The sequence below is a fragment of the Rhinolophus hipposideros genome (assembly GCF_964194185.1).
Source record: "Rhinolophus hipposideros genome assembly, chromosome: 13".
In the NCBI taxonomy this organism is placed as follows: domain Eukaryota; kingdom Metazoa; phylum Chordata; class Mammalia; order Chiroptera; family Rhinolophidae; genus Rhinolophus; species Rhinolophus hipposideros.
Genome location: NC_138059.1, coordinates 62,252,267 through 62,272,802, shown reverse-complemented (window position 1 = coordinate 62,272,802; position 20,536 = coordinate 62,252,267). Strand labels below are relative to the sequence as shown.

General features: G+C 38.4%; 2 protein-coding genes across 2 annotated transcripts in view; one reads left to right on the top strand and one right to left on the bottom strand.

Moving 5' to 3' along the window:
* Window positions 1-3,468: 3,468 nt before the first annotated feature.
* Window positions 3,469-19,371, top strand: LOC308506566 (uncharacterized protein; the record flags this gene model as incomplete). The annotated part of the gene is made up of 5 exons (XM_081070242.1): window positions 3,469-3,571; window positions 14,553-15,057; window positions 17,302-17,404; window positions 17,664-17,720; window positions 17,883-19,371. 3 exons carry the CDS (start codon window positions 3,469-3,471, stop codon window positions 17,363-17,365), a joined length of 672 nt encoding a protein of 223 aa, XP_080926368.1. The 3' UTR covers window positions 17,366-17,404; window positions 17,664-17,720; window positions 17,883-19,371.
* MCMDC2 (minichromosome maintenance domain containing 2) overlaps window positions 17,949-20,536 on the bottom strand; it is a 29,791-nt gene continuing 27,203 nt past the window's right edge. The window contains exon 14 of the mRNA XM_081070449.1: window positions 17,949-20,218. Within this exon, the coding sequence (XP_080926575.1) occupies window positions 20,052-20,218 (167 nt within the window). The 3' untranslated portion in view covers window positions 17,949-20,051. The remainder of the gene's footprint in view (window positions 20,219-20,536) is intronic.

Here is a 20,536-nt window from a genome sequence, read left to right as displayed (position 1 = left end):
AAATGTAGTCTGTTAAATTTGCATGTCTCTATGGATATTTTACAAATACTGAAGGTAGATTTGAAAATCTTTCTAGTAGATATCTACTTGGCAATAGCTTCTTCACCAGGCTTTAAGGAACAGAGTATATATTAAGACTGGGACGGGGTGTATTTGGATCATACTATTATCCCATAATCTGTAAGGCAGATCCTCAGTTAAATTTCTGTCAGTTTACTCAGCTCTCAGTGATGTGACATGCATTTAAATTTCTCTATAGTGATATTTTGGGGGGATAAGGAAATGCCTTTATAGGGGGTCATAACAAGTTCCAACAGACTTAAAATATTGTTGATATTTCTGATTATAAAAACTGCAGTTTATTGTACACCAATTATACTATATATATATATATTATATATATATAATATATATATATCAATAAAGCTCTATTAAAAGTATATGCATGCCTGTTTTAAAAAAATAATAAAAGGAATGAAGTGGAAAATAAAAGTCTTACAATGGAGATTGGTGGTTGGGATAAAGGTGGGGATATCTGTTCACATGTTATTTGGTAAATAAGAATGGTTCTGCATTGTGATAAGGGTTTTTTTGACCCAACTACTTCAATCTGCAGAGTTGCAGATATCCGTAACAGTGGTTTTCTTATCTCCATGGAAATTTTGTTTACACTTAGAAGCTGTGCACGAAAAGAAAATAAATGTTAATTGACCTTGTTGAAATGCACAGTAATTATTTTAGTTGAAATTGCTTTTTAGGTAAATTATTCAGTAATTTCTCCTTCTCTCAAAGGGCCTCATTTTATATTCATGAATGCAACTAACCAGTTATTACCAATTAAAGAGAAAGTATTCAGGCTCTAGTAAGGTCTTTTTTTTTTTTTTTGGAGTGGGAAGAGGTAATCCTATATATATATATAATTTCCAGCACATTATTTAACCTTTTCTTTAGGCCTCAGTATAGTATAGTACCATTTGAGGAAATAAGCCAATAAAGACATCTCTGCAGTGGCCAACATGATTCCCTCAGAAATCAACACATGAATTATTTGGCATCATTATAAAACAAGTTGCTTGTTGACTCTATATACACTGTATTGTTCTTAGCTGTCAGGGAGAAAAAATTATAAATCAAACAGATTGCTTTGATCCAAATTTACATATTAGGTATTTTGAGAAGATGGCTTAATCTAAAGGCTCTTTCCTAACTGTGTATAAGATATTACAGATTATATCGATCATGTATTTTATTTGAAAAGCTATGAACTTTGATTCTTCTAACGCTGGCACATTCTGTCTTGATCTGATGACAAAATTCCTTTTTTTTTTTTTTAATCATTGCTGGAGGATGTGATATCTACAGTTTTTCAGATGACTTACCACCAGTAAATAGTGTACTACTGCTGTCTTTCTCCACGGTACACAGTATTGATATTTTTAATTTTATTTTTGTTGTTATTGTAACTTTGAAAATATCCAAAAACTAAAATCCAATTTTTTTAAGGAGCACTAGGGAAATATTATAAAAGTATGTATCTCAGAGAAATGAATATATGTTTTTGTTTTGTTACATACTGGTAGTTGGTGGTCTTATACATGACAATGAAAAAAATAAATGCTGCTTAAATCCTATAGATTTGCTTCTATGATCTTTGAGTTCGGCCCAGCTGGTACTAAGGCACAGTTGGGACTGAGGGACATTAAGTATTCCTGCCTAACTACAGAAACCCGGGAAGGGCTTCCCTTCCTATGTTTACACAAGTCTTAGTTTCAACTCATAAGAGAAACTCGCTTAGTGAAATCTACCTCAATCACTCAAACTCTTTCATTATAAATTATACCTTAGCATTTAGCTGTCAGAAGCTTTTAAATTATAAACTGAAAAATAATCTTAACTATTAGGCTTAAAGATTATGTCAATAGTCATTTCCTATGCGTATGAATGTTACTGAAGAAACTCATGCATTCCAGCCCTCTCAGGACCAAGAAGTATGTCCACAGGGAGCTCTGGGGATGGACTTAAATCACTGGTCTCCATTTTTATGGTCACTGGAAATGGGAGGGCATTTAAAACAATGTGAAGTCTAAGGAAGAGTTGATTTTAAACATTCTTCTTTTTCAAATAAGTTCTGAAATCACTCAATTTAAAAATTCTAAATGTGTGCTATTGTAAAGCATCTTAATATTTTACATAGATGGGTATTGTGGGCCAAATTTTTTTTTAATTAAGTTGTATTTTTTTTATTTAAAAAAAGGCCTGTGTATGATTGTTTCTATTCTGTGTGCAGCCTCTTGCTGACTGTAAGACTCTATACCAGAGTCATCTTGAAAGGTAGGCTATAACCAAGTGAAAAAAAGTGGTGTGCAATGGCGGAAACAGAAGAAAGCAGAAGGTGGGAAGTGGGAAGTGAGTTCCAGATCCTCCTTTCAGAGAGGGGAGGCCAGTTCCACCAGGGCCCAATCAGGCTTTAAGTGTAATATTTTGGGACATAGAGGAGAGGCTGCCTTAAAAAGGAGACCTGACTTCAGGACGGGACCAGAACAAGATAAAACGTTGCTCCTGCTGGACCACACCTGGCCTGAGAAGGCCAGATAGCTGTGACTCACAGGGGCTCAGCAACGACTAAGCCCAGGCGGCTCTATGTCCCTCTCCCGCCAGCCAAGACCAGAGGCTGGACAATGGCTAGAGTGGGAATGGCTTGACCCAAAACGGAGACTTATCACCCCAAATAATAACTGCTGGTCTTCCCCCTTCCCCAGCCATGCAAGCCCCCTTCCCCCACACCTATCCCCTAAGCTTATGGCCTCTCTGGGATACACATTTTGATTACATGACTCCCCTCCCTCCCCTTGTTGAAAGGAAGCAGAGCTTCCTGCAAAAATGAATGGTGGGAGGTGAGAGCATGTTACTCGAGAAGTGCCTTCAGTCAAGCTTCAGGATGTGGGGCAGGGGGATGCATGAAGGGGTGGAAAAAGAAATATATTCTAGAGAGACCTCAACCCCACTTCCTTATAGGGGATAGGCTGGGGAACACCGGTGTGAATACATTTCCTTAGGGCACGCAGTAGTTTACAAAGAAGAGGGGCTCATCCTATATTTTAAGTTTCTAAACTGATTCAGGAGCCCGCAGCCTCCCGTACTCACTGAATTAAGGGCCTCTGGTGAAGGGCAGAATCCTTCTAGAACGAAGTCGTTGTATACCTCTGAAGTTACAAAACTGACTGAGACTCTCTAGCAAGACAGTGGACCTAAAACTCAAACTTTATTAAGAGAGAAAATGGAATTCTAAATTCCAAAAGGTGCCCTCTAGGTATACGAGCGAAGGTTGGAGCTCCATAGAGATTTACTCTAAGTGGTAACAGAGGGAGGGGAGAATCAGGCCAAGGGGCAGGCAGGGACAATGGCCAGAGTGCAGGCACTGCTGTCATCTGCCTTGGGTAGAGTGGGGAAGCGTGAGGCAGCGAAGAAATGGAGACAAAGTCTGGCCTTGCCACGCTCCTAGAAACAAAGCCTGGGCGGATGCAGACCCTTAGAGGAGCCCTGGTTCCACCCAGAGCCACAGGGGCAGGGGGTGAGTGGCAATGGCTGAGAGCACAACCTGAGGGCGGGGGTGGGGACACGTTGCAGCGGGGACAGAAGCCTCTGAGAGTACCCAGGCCACCATGCCAGGAATCAGGGAGATGGCAGAATAGGGGGCCCCTCAGAACAGGAAGTTGACTCAGGGCCTCAGCACTACACCAGCCCAACATTAAGCAACAGACACTGTGAATCAGGTCTGGACCCAGGGGACAGGAGACAAGGGAGCCTGCAGCCCTGCCTCCCCGCCTCCTTAGACACAGAACTTCTCCCTAAAGCTAACCACGGATCGTAGGGGAAGGGCAGGTAGGAAGCCCATTGAGAGGGCAAAACAGCCCTGATAGAGTTTCAGCTTCTATTTGACTGCATATTTAACAGTCTGCCTGTTTGGCAGACGTTTTTCCTCTTCAAGGGTAGGGATTCCAGAACAAGACAAGATTGGATACAGGACATGAAGAAAGCTACTTTATTTGCCTCGCACTTGAGTCATGGTGTGGACATGTTAACCTACTTATACCATCGAGATCGACTATCTGCAATTTACAACTTAATTGTTTAGTATTCCATTTTATTTTTCACCTTATACGTCGTTTTGAAGACACCTAAATGAGTGATTGTGAAGATGCTAAGGACATTCATAAACATTTGCAAGTGCATTAGGAAAAGTCAGAGTATAAGAAGCTTGCCCAGAGTTGCCCACCTTACCCATGGAACAGCCAGATTCAGATTCCAGCAGTGTGGCTCTGAGGGTGCTTCTTATCTGCTCTGCTAGGCTGCCTGTCCTGGTGCTTCAGGCACTCCTTTTCCACCCGCAGTCTGGTGGGAAAACTCCCTCCTTTGCTGCAGGTATCTCTCACTGTGATAAGCACTTGTCTTAGGGTTTGCCCTCAACAAATTTCCCTTGCCTTTTCACCCTCTTCGCCTCAGCTCACAAAGTTAATGTGAAATAATAGCTGCGAAAATGCATGGAGGCAGCGCAGCGCAATTCAGGCATGTCTTGTCTGGCTGGTTAGCTCTATTAGATGAAGAGTTAAAGGTGGAAAGGTGAAGCGTGACACAAAAAAGCCAAGAAGCCACAAAGGAAAAGATGGGTCATTTTGACTACATAAAAATAAATGCATAGAACAAAAGAACAAATCATAAACCAGGTGAAAAGACAAAAACAAAACTGAAAAAATTCACAACATACATGATAGTCACAGTAATTTCCTTTATATAAAATCAGCCCTCGGAAGGTAAAGACCAGCAACTCAGAAAATTCCGCAAATGGCACAAATAACTAATTTATATAAAAGAAATCAAATGGCCAATATCTTTAGGAAAAGAAACCCAAACTCACACATGATTAAGAAACAGAAATTTAAACAGCAATGAAATAATATATTTCACCTATCAGAATGATATAAACAGTCCAGTTATAAGTTTTGGGGTGTAATGTACAGCATTGTGACTATACATTACACCATGTATAATGTATATCTGAAAGTTGTTATGAGAGTAGATCTTTAAAGTTCTCATCAAAGAAAAAAATTGTAATTCTGTGAGGTGATGAATGTCAACTGAACTTATTGTGGTGATCACTTCCCAACACATACATTTAGCAAATCATTATGTTGTACACTCTAAACAATGTTATATGTCAATCATATCTCAATAAAACTGGGGGAAATGGTTAGTTGGACTCACAGGGTAAGTAATGATGACTAATTTTCTGGCATAACTTGCTTTAACCAGACTCATAATGTATGTTTTTGATGGAAATAAATCTCTGTAATTTTTATCCTCATGACTTCCTCACACACACACACACACACACACACACACACACACACATAATATTAAATGGAGGAGTGTGGAAAAAAATAATACAAATTAAAAACAGCCATTATTGGTGAGGATGGGGAAACGAGGACTGTTGCACTGTTGGAGTGTAAGCTCTTTTAAATACCATTCGGCAGTATCTTCCGGTATTTCAAGTGTACACACTCTGACTTAGCAATTCCACATCAAACAATTTCTGTAAAGATACACTTACATTCACAAATGCATGTAAGAATAATTATTATAGGTAGCCATCATTTTTTATCTCACAATTTGTACATTTAACAGTTTTCCCTGACTTCAGTATTGGCTGCACCCAAGTAACCTGTCAAAAATGCAAATCTGTGGCTATAACGCACCTTTTCAAGTTCCTTCAGTGGTTTCCTATATTCTAAACATGATGTATAACCCCTTAACTTGGCCTATGAAACCCCTATCTATATCACTGCCCTTACTCTCCACAACCTCCTACTTTGTACTTTAAGTTGTAGAACACACACACACACACACACACACACACACACACACACACACACTGCTATTTCATGCTTCACTGCCTTTGTTCATCAATCATTAGTTGGTCCACAAATATTTTTCTAATACTATGGCATACATTGCTCATTGCTTACTATATCAGTTAGGAATTGTATTCAGCTGCTAATAAGAAAGGCCCCAACCATAGTGGCCTAAATAAAGGACTTTAGGACTTTAGGACTTTATTCCTTCATGTAAAAAAATCCACAAGTGGTCAGATGACTTCATAAAATTTTCAGGATCCAAGGCTTCCATTTATTTCTCATTGGCCAGAACTGGGTCAATAAGGTCACCCCCAACTGTGAGGAAGGTATATTTATCAGTCTGGGTTTGGTTAAGGTATCTGCTCCTGTTAGTTTAAAAACAAAGAGGGTAGTAGGGTCGTAGTGACTTACAGAATCATTGGATGAAACAAACTTGGGCTGAATTTATAGGAACAATTTCCAAAGTCATTTCACAGAACTAGGCGCCAAGGCAGCCACTTGTCCGTGGTCCACACTCTGCCTGACACCTGGGAAGCTGCCCCCTAGTGGCCGAGTCCAGAAGTATCACGCCTTTGCTGCACATAGGTCAGCAAACTGGATGCTGTGTGGCCTGCTTTTCTCCAGACATACTCATAACTCATTGTAGAATTCGGAATTTTGCACCAATGCATTTGATTGGCAGGACCCAATCCAGAAATCTGTCTGCAAGAGAATCTTGGAATATATAATACTTAGCTTTTCAGCCTCTCAGGTGCAGAAATGCAGATAAAAGGAGGCTGGAATAGCGTGTGAGAGAGCCAGTCCCAGCATCTACCACAGGAAGCAGGCAAACAGGCTGGCTCAGCACTAACAGGAGGCCCATAACACAAACAAAAGCAGGGTTTCATTATTGGGAAGAGGGCTGGGGATTGCAACGAGGATAGCAACAATAATATCTGCCAGAACAAGAGTACCTGATCCAGTCTTAAGAGATCAAGGAAAGTTTTCCTGAGAAGACAAGGAGGGGCAAGAAGAACATTCTAGTCATAGGGGAAAGCAACTGAGAGGAATATGGTGTTGGAAAGAAATGCAAGGGGAAAGGGAATGGATACGGAACATATGTTATTTCAGTTAATCCTCACAAAAATCCTAGGAATAAGTACTATATTGCTCCCAAATTTTAAATCAAGGAGGGTCTTGAAAGGCATGTTAAAGGATTTGGATTTAAGGGTAGCCAGAAATCTTCCACAGCAATACAGAGGTACTGGGTAAAATGCAGAGGTTGGGGAGCTGTTGGTAAGCAGAGAGAAGAACACAGAATTCCAAACATCATAAAACACCATAAATATAATGAAAATTAAAACAGACTGGGAAAAGGGATTTGCAATGCATGTAACTGTTGACTGACTAAAGATTAGTATCCACAATATGTAAAGAAATCCTATAAATCAACTTTAAAAATTACAAATACTCCGATTAAAATTTGGGAGAAGCTATGATTTACAAAAGAGGAAACCCAAATGATTAAAAACATGAAAAAAAATGTAAGCGAAAAAGAAAACATACGTAAAGTTACCTGATGGCAACTGCAAATTAAAATAACAGTAAAAAAAACAAACAAACAAACAAAAAACCATAAAATAAAAGAACAGTAAATACCATTGCCCTTTTGTCAGACTGGCAAAAATGTTTAAATTCTGAAAAGATCAAATTTTGACAAGGCTGTGGTATCACCAACCATTTGGAAAGCAGTTTGACTGTATTAAGTACGAAGATGGATTTATCCTTCAGTTCTTCAACCCACAATTCAGCTTCTAGAGACAATGGTGTGTGCTGAGAGCCAATTGTTAATTATTCAAGTATTCAGGGATTTTGTGAGCCAGTTGTTAAATAGTACCTTGAAATCAGCTGGGAAGAGAATATTTACACCAGGGAAATCTGCAAATGCCACACATCAAGGTTTGGGGGCGTGTCTTTGTTTTTAGATCCTGTTTACCAGAATACCCCTGGATAGAGAAACTCCCACGCGTATGTTCAAGAGGACATTTGTAGAAGAAACATTCAGAATCTACACTGTGTTTAAGTTTAGTGGGGTGTTAATTTCAGGACATGATTTGTATTAGCTCATCACTGAAGTACAAATAATATCGTAATTTAACCTTAGTTTGAATTTTTCAATTATTTCCACATTCTTAATTCTCTATGTAATTATTCTTAATGTTTTTTTTTTTTAAACAGTAAGAAAGTGTCTTATTTCACATAACAAGAAGCCTAAGCTGGAGAGCTCCCTGGCTGGTTCATTTGGTGACTATTCAATGTGTTTAAGTTGTTTGGTTCCTTTTCCTTTCTACTTTGCCATCTCTGGTGAGCTCCCTTCATTTAACAAGATGGCAGCAGTGATGCCAGGAATTCTTTCACAGATGATAATATCTAGGAAGGAAGAGCTGTTTCTTCCCATATGTGTCTTTTCATCAAAGAAGAAGACTTTCCCTGAAGTCCCCTAGCCGACTTCCCCTCAGGTCCCATTGGTCAGCTTGAATAATTTTAATAACATTCCATTACATTCAGATTTTGTCATAGGATTTAAGTAGTTATTTGCAAGGCTTACTCTTAACATAAAAGTTAAATTTTTAAAGAGAAAAGGAAAACCCTAGTGTCTCACATTGACAATTAGAGTCACTCATTATTTTAGATCCGGGCAGAAATCATAAGTAATTTAGGTAATTTTCACCAAAATTATCTCAGTAAAGTTCATGTGCTTCAAGTGTTTAAGCATCAACTTTCGTTCAGATCAGTGCCCTATTTTCTGACAATTTAATGTATTTTTCACAGATTTGGAACTTTAACCTTGACGAGAGGTATAAATGCTATGATTATCTTAATGTCAATATTATGTTTAAAAATATCTTGCCTCAAGTAAAGGGATCTTATATATAAAAGTCATGCATTTATGACTAGGGTCATTTACATTTCTCTTGCATTAACTCTATTTTGACATGCTTACTCTTGAGCAAGGGAAAGCAGAAGCAGATGGTTATTATAGCCAACTTCCTTCCAGCTCCAACCTCATTTTCTGCTGCAAACATCTAGGGGAACCAGGAGGGTCTCCAAATCATTCACTAAATATGAAAAAGGACCAAAGGGCAAATGTATTCATTTACTAACGAGATTTACATGTGTAAGTGCAGACTATAGGTTTTGAAAACTTATGAGAAAATAATGTCCTTTATTCCCTAAATCCAGATGTATGTCTACCTACAAAATATAAACTTTTCTAAGGTAACCCTGGTTGTCCTAGCAAAGAATGGCTATGTTTTTAAGTTATTTTTGATACACTGCTATATCAGATTTAAACCATGAAATTATTCCCTTGACGTGGTTTCAGTTGTTTACAACTGGCAGCATGAACGCAGTTCAGCAAACTGGAGACCAGCCACCCCCAGGGATGAGCTCTTTTCTGGAGAATACCAACTACTTTTCATAATGCCAGTCAGGGTTGAAAGGGCAAATCTTAGAAATGGTCTATTTTTGCAGTTGTAAGATAAAATGTACTACTTTAATAATTCTGTCTTACATTTAATTTTAAAATCGCATACACATAGTAAAATTCCAAACAGTAGAGAATGGTATACAATAAAATATAAAAATATCACTTTCCCCACAAATGCTAAGTTATACTCCCTAGAGACAGCCATTGTAAATAGCTCCTTTTGTAACCTCTCAAAAATATTCTATGCATAAACAATCATATAAATACATGTTTTTATTTAACCAAAAATGAGATTTTAACTGAAGACCTTCTGCGCCTAGCTTTTAAATTTTAACATCTTGAAAAATACCCCAAATCATCACATACAGATCTATGATTCATTTATTCATTCACACAATTGATATTTACTAAGTCCTAGAGACTGTATTAGGTGCTAGGAATAAAAAAGGTGAACAAATCAGACAAGGTCTTTCCTCTCACATAATGTATATGCCAGCGAGGGGAGCAAAAGTACATAAGTTTAAAAACAAACAAGGTAATTATAGATTATGAAAACAAAAAGGGAGATGATTTGTAGTGGGCTCACTTTAGAAAGCCGGGGCAAGTGTGGCCTCACTGAGAAACTGGCATAGAAGCTGAGATCAAAAAAGGAAAGAAGTCAGCCATTCAAAAATCTAATTTTAGGCAAGAACGAAGGTCTTGAGATGTGAAAATTATTTGGCATGTTCTAACTAAGAGCAGTCGAAGGTGACAGGGGTGTGGTAAGAGGGGGGAAGCAAGAGATGAGGTAAGCCATGTGAAGAGGTGGGTCTTTTATATCTTTTTAAAATATCTTTTATTTGTATTGTGGTAAAGTATAACATAAAATTTATCATGTTAAGCATCTGTAAGTATATAATTCAGTGGTATTACGTCCATTCACAAACCATTACCACTATCCATTTCCAGGACTTTTTCATCATCCTAAAGAGAAACTCTGTACCCATTAAACAATAACTCCCCATTCATTTTTCACCTCAGCTCCTGGAATCACTGTTCTACTTACTACCTTGTGACATGGCCTATTCTAAGTCATTCTAAGTCATTCCACCTTCCGCTAAGTGAAATCAAATAATATTTGTCCTTTTTCTCTGGCTTATTTCACTTAGCATAATGTCTTCAAAGTTCATCTACAAGAATTTCCTTCCTTTTTAAGGCCAAATAATATTCCGTAGTATGTATGTACATATTACATTTTGTTTATCCATTCATCCATCCATGAACATTTGAGCTGTTTCTACTTTTTGGGTATAGTGAATAATGTTGCTCTGATTATTGAGTCTGTTTGAGTCTCTGCTTTCAATTCTTTTGGATATACACCCTGAAGTGAAATTGCTGGATCATAGAGTGATTCTGTATTTAACTTTTTGAAGAACCAGCATACTGTTTTACACAGAGGCTGCACTATTTTATATTCTCACCAGCAATGGTACAAGGGTTCCAATCTCTCCACATCCTTGCCACCATCTGTTATATTGTCGTTGATTTTTTTTTTTAATAGACACACCAATGGGTGTGAAGTGGTCTCTCGTTGTTTTGATTTACATTTCTCTAAGGCTAGTTATACTGGGCATCTTTTCATGTGCTTATTGGCCATCTGTATATCTTCTTTGGAGAAATGTCTATTCATTTTCTTTGTCCATTTTTAAACTGAATTGTCTGGTTTTTCTTTGTTGAGTTGTAAGAGACTTCATATATTATGGATATTAATCCCTTGTCAGATATATGCTTTGCAAATATTTTCTCCCATTCCATGGGCAGTCTTATCACTCTCTTGATAGCATCTTTTGATGTACAAAAGTTTTAATTTTGGTGAAGTCCAATTTATCTATTTTACTTTTTTATTGCCTGTGCTCTTGGTGTCAGTCATACCCAAGAAATCACTGCCAAATCCAATGTGATGAAGATATTCCCTATGTTTTCTTCTATGAGTTTTATATAATTTTTTTTGTTTTGACTGTTGTAAGTGCTGATTCCCTGAAAAGTCCAACAAAATAACCTGTTGATAAAGTAAAGCCAAGTTTATCATCACAAAAACTTGTAAAGGAGAGAGGGATAAGGGAAGTTAGGGAGACCATTGCCTTGACAGTCTTTTTTTTTTTTTCAGTGTGTGCACATACACATACAAAGTCAGACAATCAAGTACCTGAACCCCTCCTAGAAAAAGTGCTAAATATCTCATTGCTGAATATCACTACAGTCACCTTCGAAGTACTCCCCTTGGGAAGCTATGCACCGACGCCAGCGCCTAGTCCACCCTTCAAAGCAATTTTGAAACTTTTTCTGGAATGGCCATCAGAGTTGTCGTCGTATTATCCTTGATGTCCTGAATGTCAGCCAAATGTCTTCCTTTCAATATTTCCTTTATCTTCAGGTCAGGTGAGTAGGGAGGGTGTTCCAATACAGTTATTTGTTTACTGGTTAAAAACTCCCCCCACAGACAGTGCCGTGTGAGCTGGTGCAGTGTCGTGATGCAAGAGCCATGAATTGTTGGCAAAAAGTTCAGGTCGTCTGATTTTTTCATGCAGCCTTTTCAGCACTTCCAAATAGTAAACTTGGTTAACTGTGTCCAGTTGTTACAAATTCATGATGAATAATTCCTCTGATATCAAAATAAAATTAGCAACAGCATTGAAACAAGTTTGCGAACTTGTCACACCTCATATGTTTGTTTATTGCATTGAATTTCTCATGGTACTTTTCTCCCTATATTTTTATAATCCAAAAGGGATTCAAAAAAATGTATTTCATTGTGCTCAGTTCTAAAAAATACAAAAATGAACATTAAGATTACAGGAATTTGCTAATATGCTGAACTTGACATAGTGTTAATAGCATTTCAGCAGGGGAGGGCAAAGGCAGGATATTTATGAGGTTTCTGAGGGTCTGGTTTAGGATGACTCTTTCAATGTTAAGGGGGCTTATTGGATTTGGACAAAATTCATGACATAATCCATACAGACATAGCTAGTGAAGGATTCAAAATGTATCTTTGATAGAAACAGTCATTTGATGAGCCTAGTTGAGTGATCTATGGTCCTGAAAAGGACATATTTATTCTCCTGACGAATAATTCAGTAGGCCTATGGTTAGGGAAAAAAAAAGGATTTTCCATAAGTTTGAATTACGTAAACTTTCTTAGACATAACACCCAAACTCAAATCCATATAAGAAAATAAACTGACAAATTGGATTTCATCAAAATGAAGAACTTCTCTTTGAATGACACTGTTAAAAGAATGAAGACAAAATATAGAATAGGAGAAAATACTTGCAAATGATATCTGATAAAGAACTTGTATCCCCAACATATAAAGAACCCTCAAAACTCAATTTTAAGGAAACAAACAACTCAATTTTTTAGACGGGCAAAAGATTTGAATAGACATTTCATTAAAGAAGATATTCAGATAACAAATAAGCATGTAAAAAGATGCTCATTATCCTTTAGGGAAAGGCAAATAAAAAGCACAATGAAATACTACCACACGCCTATTTGAATGTCTAAAATTAAAAAAGGACTGACCATTCCAAGCATTGGCAAGAATGTAAAATGACTGAACACTCAAGCCCTGCTGTGTAAAAGGGTACATCTACTTTGGAAAACAGTTTGGCAGTTTCTTACAAAGTTAAACATACACCTACCATGCCATTTCATTCGTGGGTTATTTACCAAGAGAAATAAAAGCACATGTCCCTACAAAGACTCATGTATGAATATTCGTAGCAGCTTTGTTTGTAACAGTCATGCACTGAAAACAATCCAAATGTCCATCAATGGGTCAATGGATGAATAAATTGTAGTACATTCAAATATGGGAATATTATTCAGCAGTAAAAAGGAATTAACCATTGTTACACACAACAGCATGGATGAATCTCAGAATAATTATGCTGAGTGAAAGAAGCCAGATAAAAGAGTACGTGCTGTCTGATTCAATTTAAGCAAATGAGAATTAATTTTCAAACCCTCCTCTCCACCTTTCAGTAATAGTGGCTCCCACACCTGCCCACTCAGTTGTAAGCAAAGGCTTACATCTGGTGGAGATAGCTGCCCAGGCTGCCAAATTAGGTTGTACAAGTAATATTCACCGAGGAGTCTGTGATGGCAGGCTTAGGCCTAAGCCACTACTTGACAGAAGAAACAGTGTCCACTTGGGGCCCCAAAGAATTTTAAACCCCTATAAAGCATTCAGCAAAAGCTTTATATAGAGAGGAATCCTTTGGTAAATGAGTACAATCGCAATTTATATTGCTAGGTTTAGATTTTCATACCAGGTTTCTTTGAGGCAAATATATTTTGTACTGGATTTTCTATCAATTTCTTAGACGTCCAATTTTTAAAGGAGAGATGATGTGTCTCTTACTGATGAAACTGTTTAATGATACGCCTGTATATGTATTCTTTCTTTCTTGCAACAAGATCATCAACCTGTCTTCTCCAGCACTAAGCCTAGTGCTTTGCAGCCAGGACATTATATATAATAACAGAGAGAAACAGCAGGAATACAGGCATACCTCAGAGATGCTGCGGATGGGGTTCCATACCAACACGATAAAGTCAGTCATACTCTTTTTGCTGGTGGAGGGTCTTGCGTTCATTTTGTAAAAAATGCACATCTGTGGCCCACAATAAAACAAAGCACATTAAAGCAAGGTATTGCCTGTAAAACACAAAGCACGAAAATCAATAGCAAAATTACATGTTCATAAACAAGGCGGGTGACTGCTTCATCAATGCCTTTCTAACCCTCAATTATTATTAATAAAAATAGGAACGGTAGCTATCACTGTAATATAGGGAAAACATAAGTTTTTTTGGGCTGGCAACCGGTTCTTCTGTATGTGTGAAGGGGTCGATACCGGATACCCTTACTCTCTATATTGGGATGTTCAATCCCAGCAGTTCCTTAAGCACTGGACCATGTGAGCGAGTAGAAGACCAAGCAAATATAACCTACTAGGAATGGGAACCTCGTTGTAGAGCAGTTTGCTCGCTTGGATACGTAACAAACTGGTAGATTAATCATTTACATACTCAGTGAATTAGCTTTACGTGAGGTCCTCAGGAGCCTTGAAAACCTCTACGGAAGTTCCAAAAGCCACTCCAATACAAACTTGAGGTCTAGCGCGCCACCTCCGGCCCAAAGGCCCCGGAGCAGACCGATTATCCAGGCCGGGCCCCGCCCCACGCCTCTCGCTCCGCCTCCAGGGGCGGGGCCAGGTCCCGGAAGGGGCGGGGCCAACCGCAGCACGTAAGAGCGGTCGGCGGCCTTGCTGCTTTCTTTTCCGCCGGGCCGCCGACGGGGCAAGTCCTCGCAGCGGCATCCGCCATGTGACCCACGCGGCCCCTGCGGCAGCGCCTGTGGGCCCCTGTCGCCGGGCTTTTCAAGGTGGGAGTCCCCGCAGCCTTAGTTCCTTCTCTCTTCCTACTGGGACTCCGACTCCGTGCTGGAGCCCACGCCCGCCCGGGACCCTCTCCGCCGTTTGGTTCCGGCGCCCCGGGCCTTCATCCCCGTGGAATCCGTCCCTCCGCTGCCTGCAGCGGAACGGCCGGCCCCGGAGGCCACCTTCCTCTCCCCTCAGCCCGGGTGGATGCGGCTTTCCTCCGCAGCGTCAGCTCAGTCGCGCGTTGTGAGTTACCCCCTGCGAGCTAGCTGACCCTTTAGTAAACGTGGGTTTCGACTGTTCTCAGCTCAGAAACTAATTCAGGGCCTCTGTCTGTTTCAACTGGTTCCGAGACGGCGGTGGCTCCGTGTTCCTTTCCGACCTTGGCTGGAGCCCTTTTGTGTCCTCTGGGTGTGGCCTATGCGGTAACAGGGTCCCTTAAATGGGCGACTTATCCCTGGTGGGGAGCGTGTTATAAGTTGGGAAGGCATTCTCTTAGATATTAAGACAACCTTAACTGTGCTTGGCGTTTCATCTTAAAATTGTTAACCGCACGGTTTACTAACAGTTTTGATTTTGATACAGTAGAACTCTTGGGCGGCGTTTGTTTCTGGATCTTCCTTTGTAAATAGGCTCCAAAGACGTGGTATTGAAGTTGAAAAATAATATGTCCGGTATACAAGGCCCTTAGGCCGAAATGCCTGCTAGCTACAGTGGCGCCTCGGTTTCCGAACGTCTCAGTTGACGAACATTTCGGTTTATGAACGCCGTAAATTTTATGGATCTATGGTATCATTAGATAGTAAAAATCATGCTAAATGTGCAGTTTTAGGGGTTGATCTTAAAGGTCTGGAACGGATTAATCCACTTTGCATTACTTTCTATGGGGAAACCGCACCTCGGTTTTCCAACGTTTCAGGACTCGGTCTTCTGGAACGGATTGCGTTTGAAAACCGAGGTGCCAGTGTATACCCTTAGATGCTGGCGTTTACATAGAAATGTGTGTTTCCGGACATAAAACAGAAGAAACTGGTAAACAGCTGTGAGACCGAGACTGAAAGAACATGTTACCTACCCAAAAACATGTTATAAATGAATACCTCTTCGATGAGACCTAGTAATAATAGTCTTGTGGTATTTTCCTCTACCCAAATTTGAAACACGTTGCTTCATGCAAAACAGAGCAAATACGATGGCTTGAAGTATTTTATGTTGTATTACAATCGTCCTTATTTTTGAGACCTAAGTGGCATGAATCCTATGTACAAACTAAATGTTTGATAAAAAATATTGATAATGCATGTAAGTCCTGTAGCATAATAAATACAATCCATAATAAATACCAATCAATTTAATAGCTGGAATAATGCCAATAGCATAGTATTTATTTGCTTTCCTATTCCATCCCCCTTTCCTTCCATCTGAGGTGCCAATCTGGATTTGGTGTCTAGTCTCTTGGTTTTTTTGAGGGGAGTGGGATGGATAGTAATGTTACTACATACATGTATCCCTAAATACTGTTGTTTTTTTTTAGTTTTAGGCTTTACACAAGTGGGATTGTGCAAGCAGTTGTCAGTAGTTCCCATAAATTGAAGTTTTCCAAGTTGGAATTACTCATAATATGTAGTCTGTGTTTCTGATATTGATTATCTGAAATATTTCAGCACTTCGAGACTTGAAAATGATAAATTGTTTTGCAAGGTCCAACATTTGATGTCTTCATAAATCATTTCCAATAGCTGTCTGGTTCAATGATTTAGCCTCCTGGAGGACCTGATTGGTGGCCTTGGCATGCCCTTTGCAGTACCTAAGTGTGCTTTCAGGCAACCTGGGACTTAATTCTGCTGGACTGTGTCCAATAATGATGCCATCAAAATGTGTGACTGCTCTCAAAACTACTCGATATGCTGTTGTAATGCTTTTAGTTGGAGGTCTGCACTTAGATATATACACTTGGTTGTATATATCTAACCTTTAACCTAGCTCATAGCTCATCCTTGTCAGGCTCTGAGACGGAAAAGCAACGGCTGGGTACTCATTAGGACCATCATGTCTTAAAATCAATACTGCCACAGTAAGGAACATCATATCCACCATTTTTCCTGCCGAGGCTTAATGAATTCATTTCCATCTTGAAAAGACTATTTGTGGAATTATTAGGGCCTAATCAATCAAAAGGAGTAACGCTCTCAAATCATTGTAGACATTTTAAATTTGGGGTTGCAGATATTAACTACTAAAAAAATGAAGCAGCAAGTACATTCTTGTGTTTCATTAGAGACATGTTAAAAAACAATTACTCCACTATGGGGTGTTGATGTTGGTAGTTTTTATTAAACAACTGGTTAGGAGTCAGGAAGCTTGTTAGTATGGTTGTTTATGGTTCCTGATGAGTGTGAAAAAACTTACTGGACCATTCCTACATAAAAGATGCCGAGCAAATACGTGCAAGTACAAATAAAAATTCACAATAAAATACTTGACTTCCAGGTGCCACAGAGCCTATGAGTTGAAGATGAATGAAGGTTGTCATGAATATTTTCCAAGAGTTTAAGATGACTGAACTGCTAGGAGCACAACTGTGTGGAACAAGGTACCAAAATGTTAAAACTGCTTTTTTACATAAGTTTTGTTCCTGAAGAATAGTACCTAAAATGTTGACTGTTTTGGTAGGTTTAATAACTGGCACAGTGATGACAAAGTACTTTTTGCCGTTTACCCAGCTGAGGGTTTCTTTGAAGAAATAATTGTAAGACTGAGATGCCAGTAGTCTATGTTGAAATTAATGTGAATTACTCAACTATAATGCAGGTTTTTTTTACTAAAATGCTGAAATGTTCTTTTTCATATAGGTAGCTGCAGGTGAATGTTCAAGTCCTTAGCTGTGGTTTAAAAAGTCACTGCCTCTGGTAAGTATGATTTATCAGGCAACCACATTTTTTAATTCAAAAGTATCTGATAAACTAAAGGGCTAGAGCCATTTCCTGTTGCCTTTGTGTTAGTGGGATGATTTCCTGCGCCTTAGAGTACAGAATGGTTTTCACTGTTGGTTTGTTTTGTTTTTTTTCCAGAAGTGGCACGTAACATTTTGGAAGGAAAAATGAATTGGTGAAGAAGACATGAATTTGAGCAAATGATGAAAATTAATATTTTATTTAACATTGATCACAAATTATGCAGAAAATAACATGTTTGAATACTTTGAATTGCTGAGCAATAAAATGTTTTTTAAAATACATCAAATTGTTACACAGCTCCATTCTCAGTCACTAGTCAGATTTGTTTTTAACATACTTCAGGGGTAGTATGTTCTCTCATTAGTGGCTAGCTCCTTTGTGCATAGTGATTCTCTTTGAGGTGTCAAGCAGCTGGGGAGACATTTCTAGCATACCTTTGCTTGCCTTAGAGGATTTCTGGAGAGGCCCTAACCATTGCACACAAACTGCTGGCCTCCCCTTCAGAATCTGCTGTTAGGTCTGAAAAATAGTACAGTAGTCTCCCCTCCCATCCTCAGTTACTCATAATCTGAAAGTACTAAATAAAAAATATCCAGAAATAAGTTTTAAATTGTGGACTGTTCTAAGTAGCATGGACCATCTTTGTCTAGTGTGTCCATGCTGCACATTACCTGCCCAGTAGTCACTTAGTAATCTCATGGTAATCTTAATACAGTATTTTATAATTTGTTAGTGTTAAATCTCTTACTGTGCATAATTTATACGAAAAACAGTATATGTAGGATTTGGTAATATGCCTGCTTTCACAGGCATCCACTGGTCTTGGAAAGCATTCCCCGTGGATAAGGGGGAACAGTAGTTGGAATCTCAAATTCCCTAAATGAATTGCCACTTACAAATAAAGGTTTTTGCCTGGGACCTACAAGTTTTATTTACTTTTACCTTTGAACAAAAAAGTAACCCCAGATCTAGTACAAGTAATATACTGTTTTAAGGGAGAGACTGGATGATCCAGTCTGTCCAGAAGTTGAAAATTTGTAAGAATACTAAAACTGAATTCCTACCTCGGGGAAGACATTCTTTTTATCAGGGTTATAATTTTAATACGGAAAGGCAAACTAAAATGTACAGCAACATATATAACTGCATCAGAGGCAACATTTGAAAACCATTGCCCCTGTGTTGGACAGTCCTTTCTCATCAACAGAACCATAACATTACAGTTGTAAAATGGAGGTCATTTTATGGATCCGAGTATAAAATAGAAATGCTTTGCCCTCATACAAAACCAGGAAAATATGTAATCTACAAAATAAGGTCTTTGTGTAAAGTTGTAATATGCAGTTGGTTTTTAAAAACTGCCTTTCTGGAAACTGAACACTAGTCTGGCACTACTGGTTACTCAGTAAATGCTGTCAAATGACTAGGAAAAGAGTGACTTGTCAAAAGTCCTATAGAATTAGCTCTCTTCCTTATGGTTAAAAGAATCGATACCTGGTAGCATCTTGGTACTTTAGTAAGGTGGCAATTCTGTGATGACTGTTCTTTTGGTAAAATGATTAAAGCTTTGAAAAATGAAAAGGATTTTGAAATTGCACAAGTACATATTTTCATGGTGTCCTTTTTGAGAGCAGTTATCTTCCCTCTAAAAATGAAGACTGGTTTTGCAAATTGGTTTCTTTGACTTTTGCTGTCTTCCTTGTAACTAGCTAGATTTAAAGAGCTAATTATTGCTCCTTGATTTGATGTAAATTACTTTTTTTTTGGTTTCACCTGGCTTATAAAAAATGAAAAATTTCCAAGGCTTTTTCTGACTCCATAATTAGGGCTTCCAAAAAACATTTATATAATGGATATGTCAATATCTAGTAAAGGATGAAAAGCCCTTAAATTTGAGGCTTTTGGTTGTATAAATTGTTATCAATTTGTCAAGTTCACAAATGCAAGAAAAAATGGTTTAATTTGTAGGTACTCATTGAAAGTGCTATTGCCATCTTGTGACAAATTGAGGAAACTACATAAAAGTTACCTTTTTTTACATTGCTTAGCTTGCAATATACATGCACGTTATCTGTTGACCACTGGTATAGTGGGCTAACTAGAATTTTTAATCTAAGTTTTAAATTAACTGCTATTGGCTGTGAGATTTGGATTAGTCTTAACTCCATTAGCAATTAGTTTGAAGAGACCATTTTACATTTAAGATGGCATTCTATATACTATTACTTCAACATCACACTTCCACTGTTGAAATAGGAACCGGGAAAGTTTTCCTCAGATTACCTATTCATCGCTAGTAAAAATAGTTGTCCCAGGTCCATATGTGGCAATAAACTGGAGGAGCTGCTGTTGGCACTGAGTCAGATAGATATCCCTTTGCTCTAAATATTCTTCATCATACAGTTCAAATGGAAATACTGCATTTGGAGCAACACAAAATACAGTGGCCCCTAAGTGAAGAAGGAAAAAGTGTAAATGAGAAATACTTAAAATGCTAAATATGAAATCATATTTTCAACAATATCCTAATGAGTTTTAAAATTAAGTTCTGACCTACTTAATAAAGTATTTCAATAATCATTTAAATCTGAATTATTTTTTTGAGAGCCAGAAACAATTTCAGTAAAAGCACAAATGTACAGTACCAATGGAAGACCTCTTGAGGTTTAAATTTTGAAAACTTAAGTTTGCCATCTATTGAAATAGTCATTACAGTTTTCAAGCTAAATAGTGATGGAAGAAGTAGAGGGGAGGAGGTATTGGAAGGT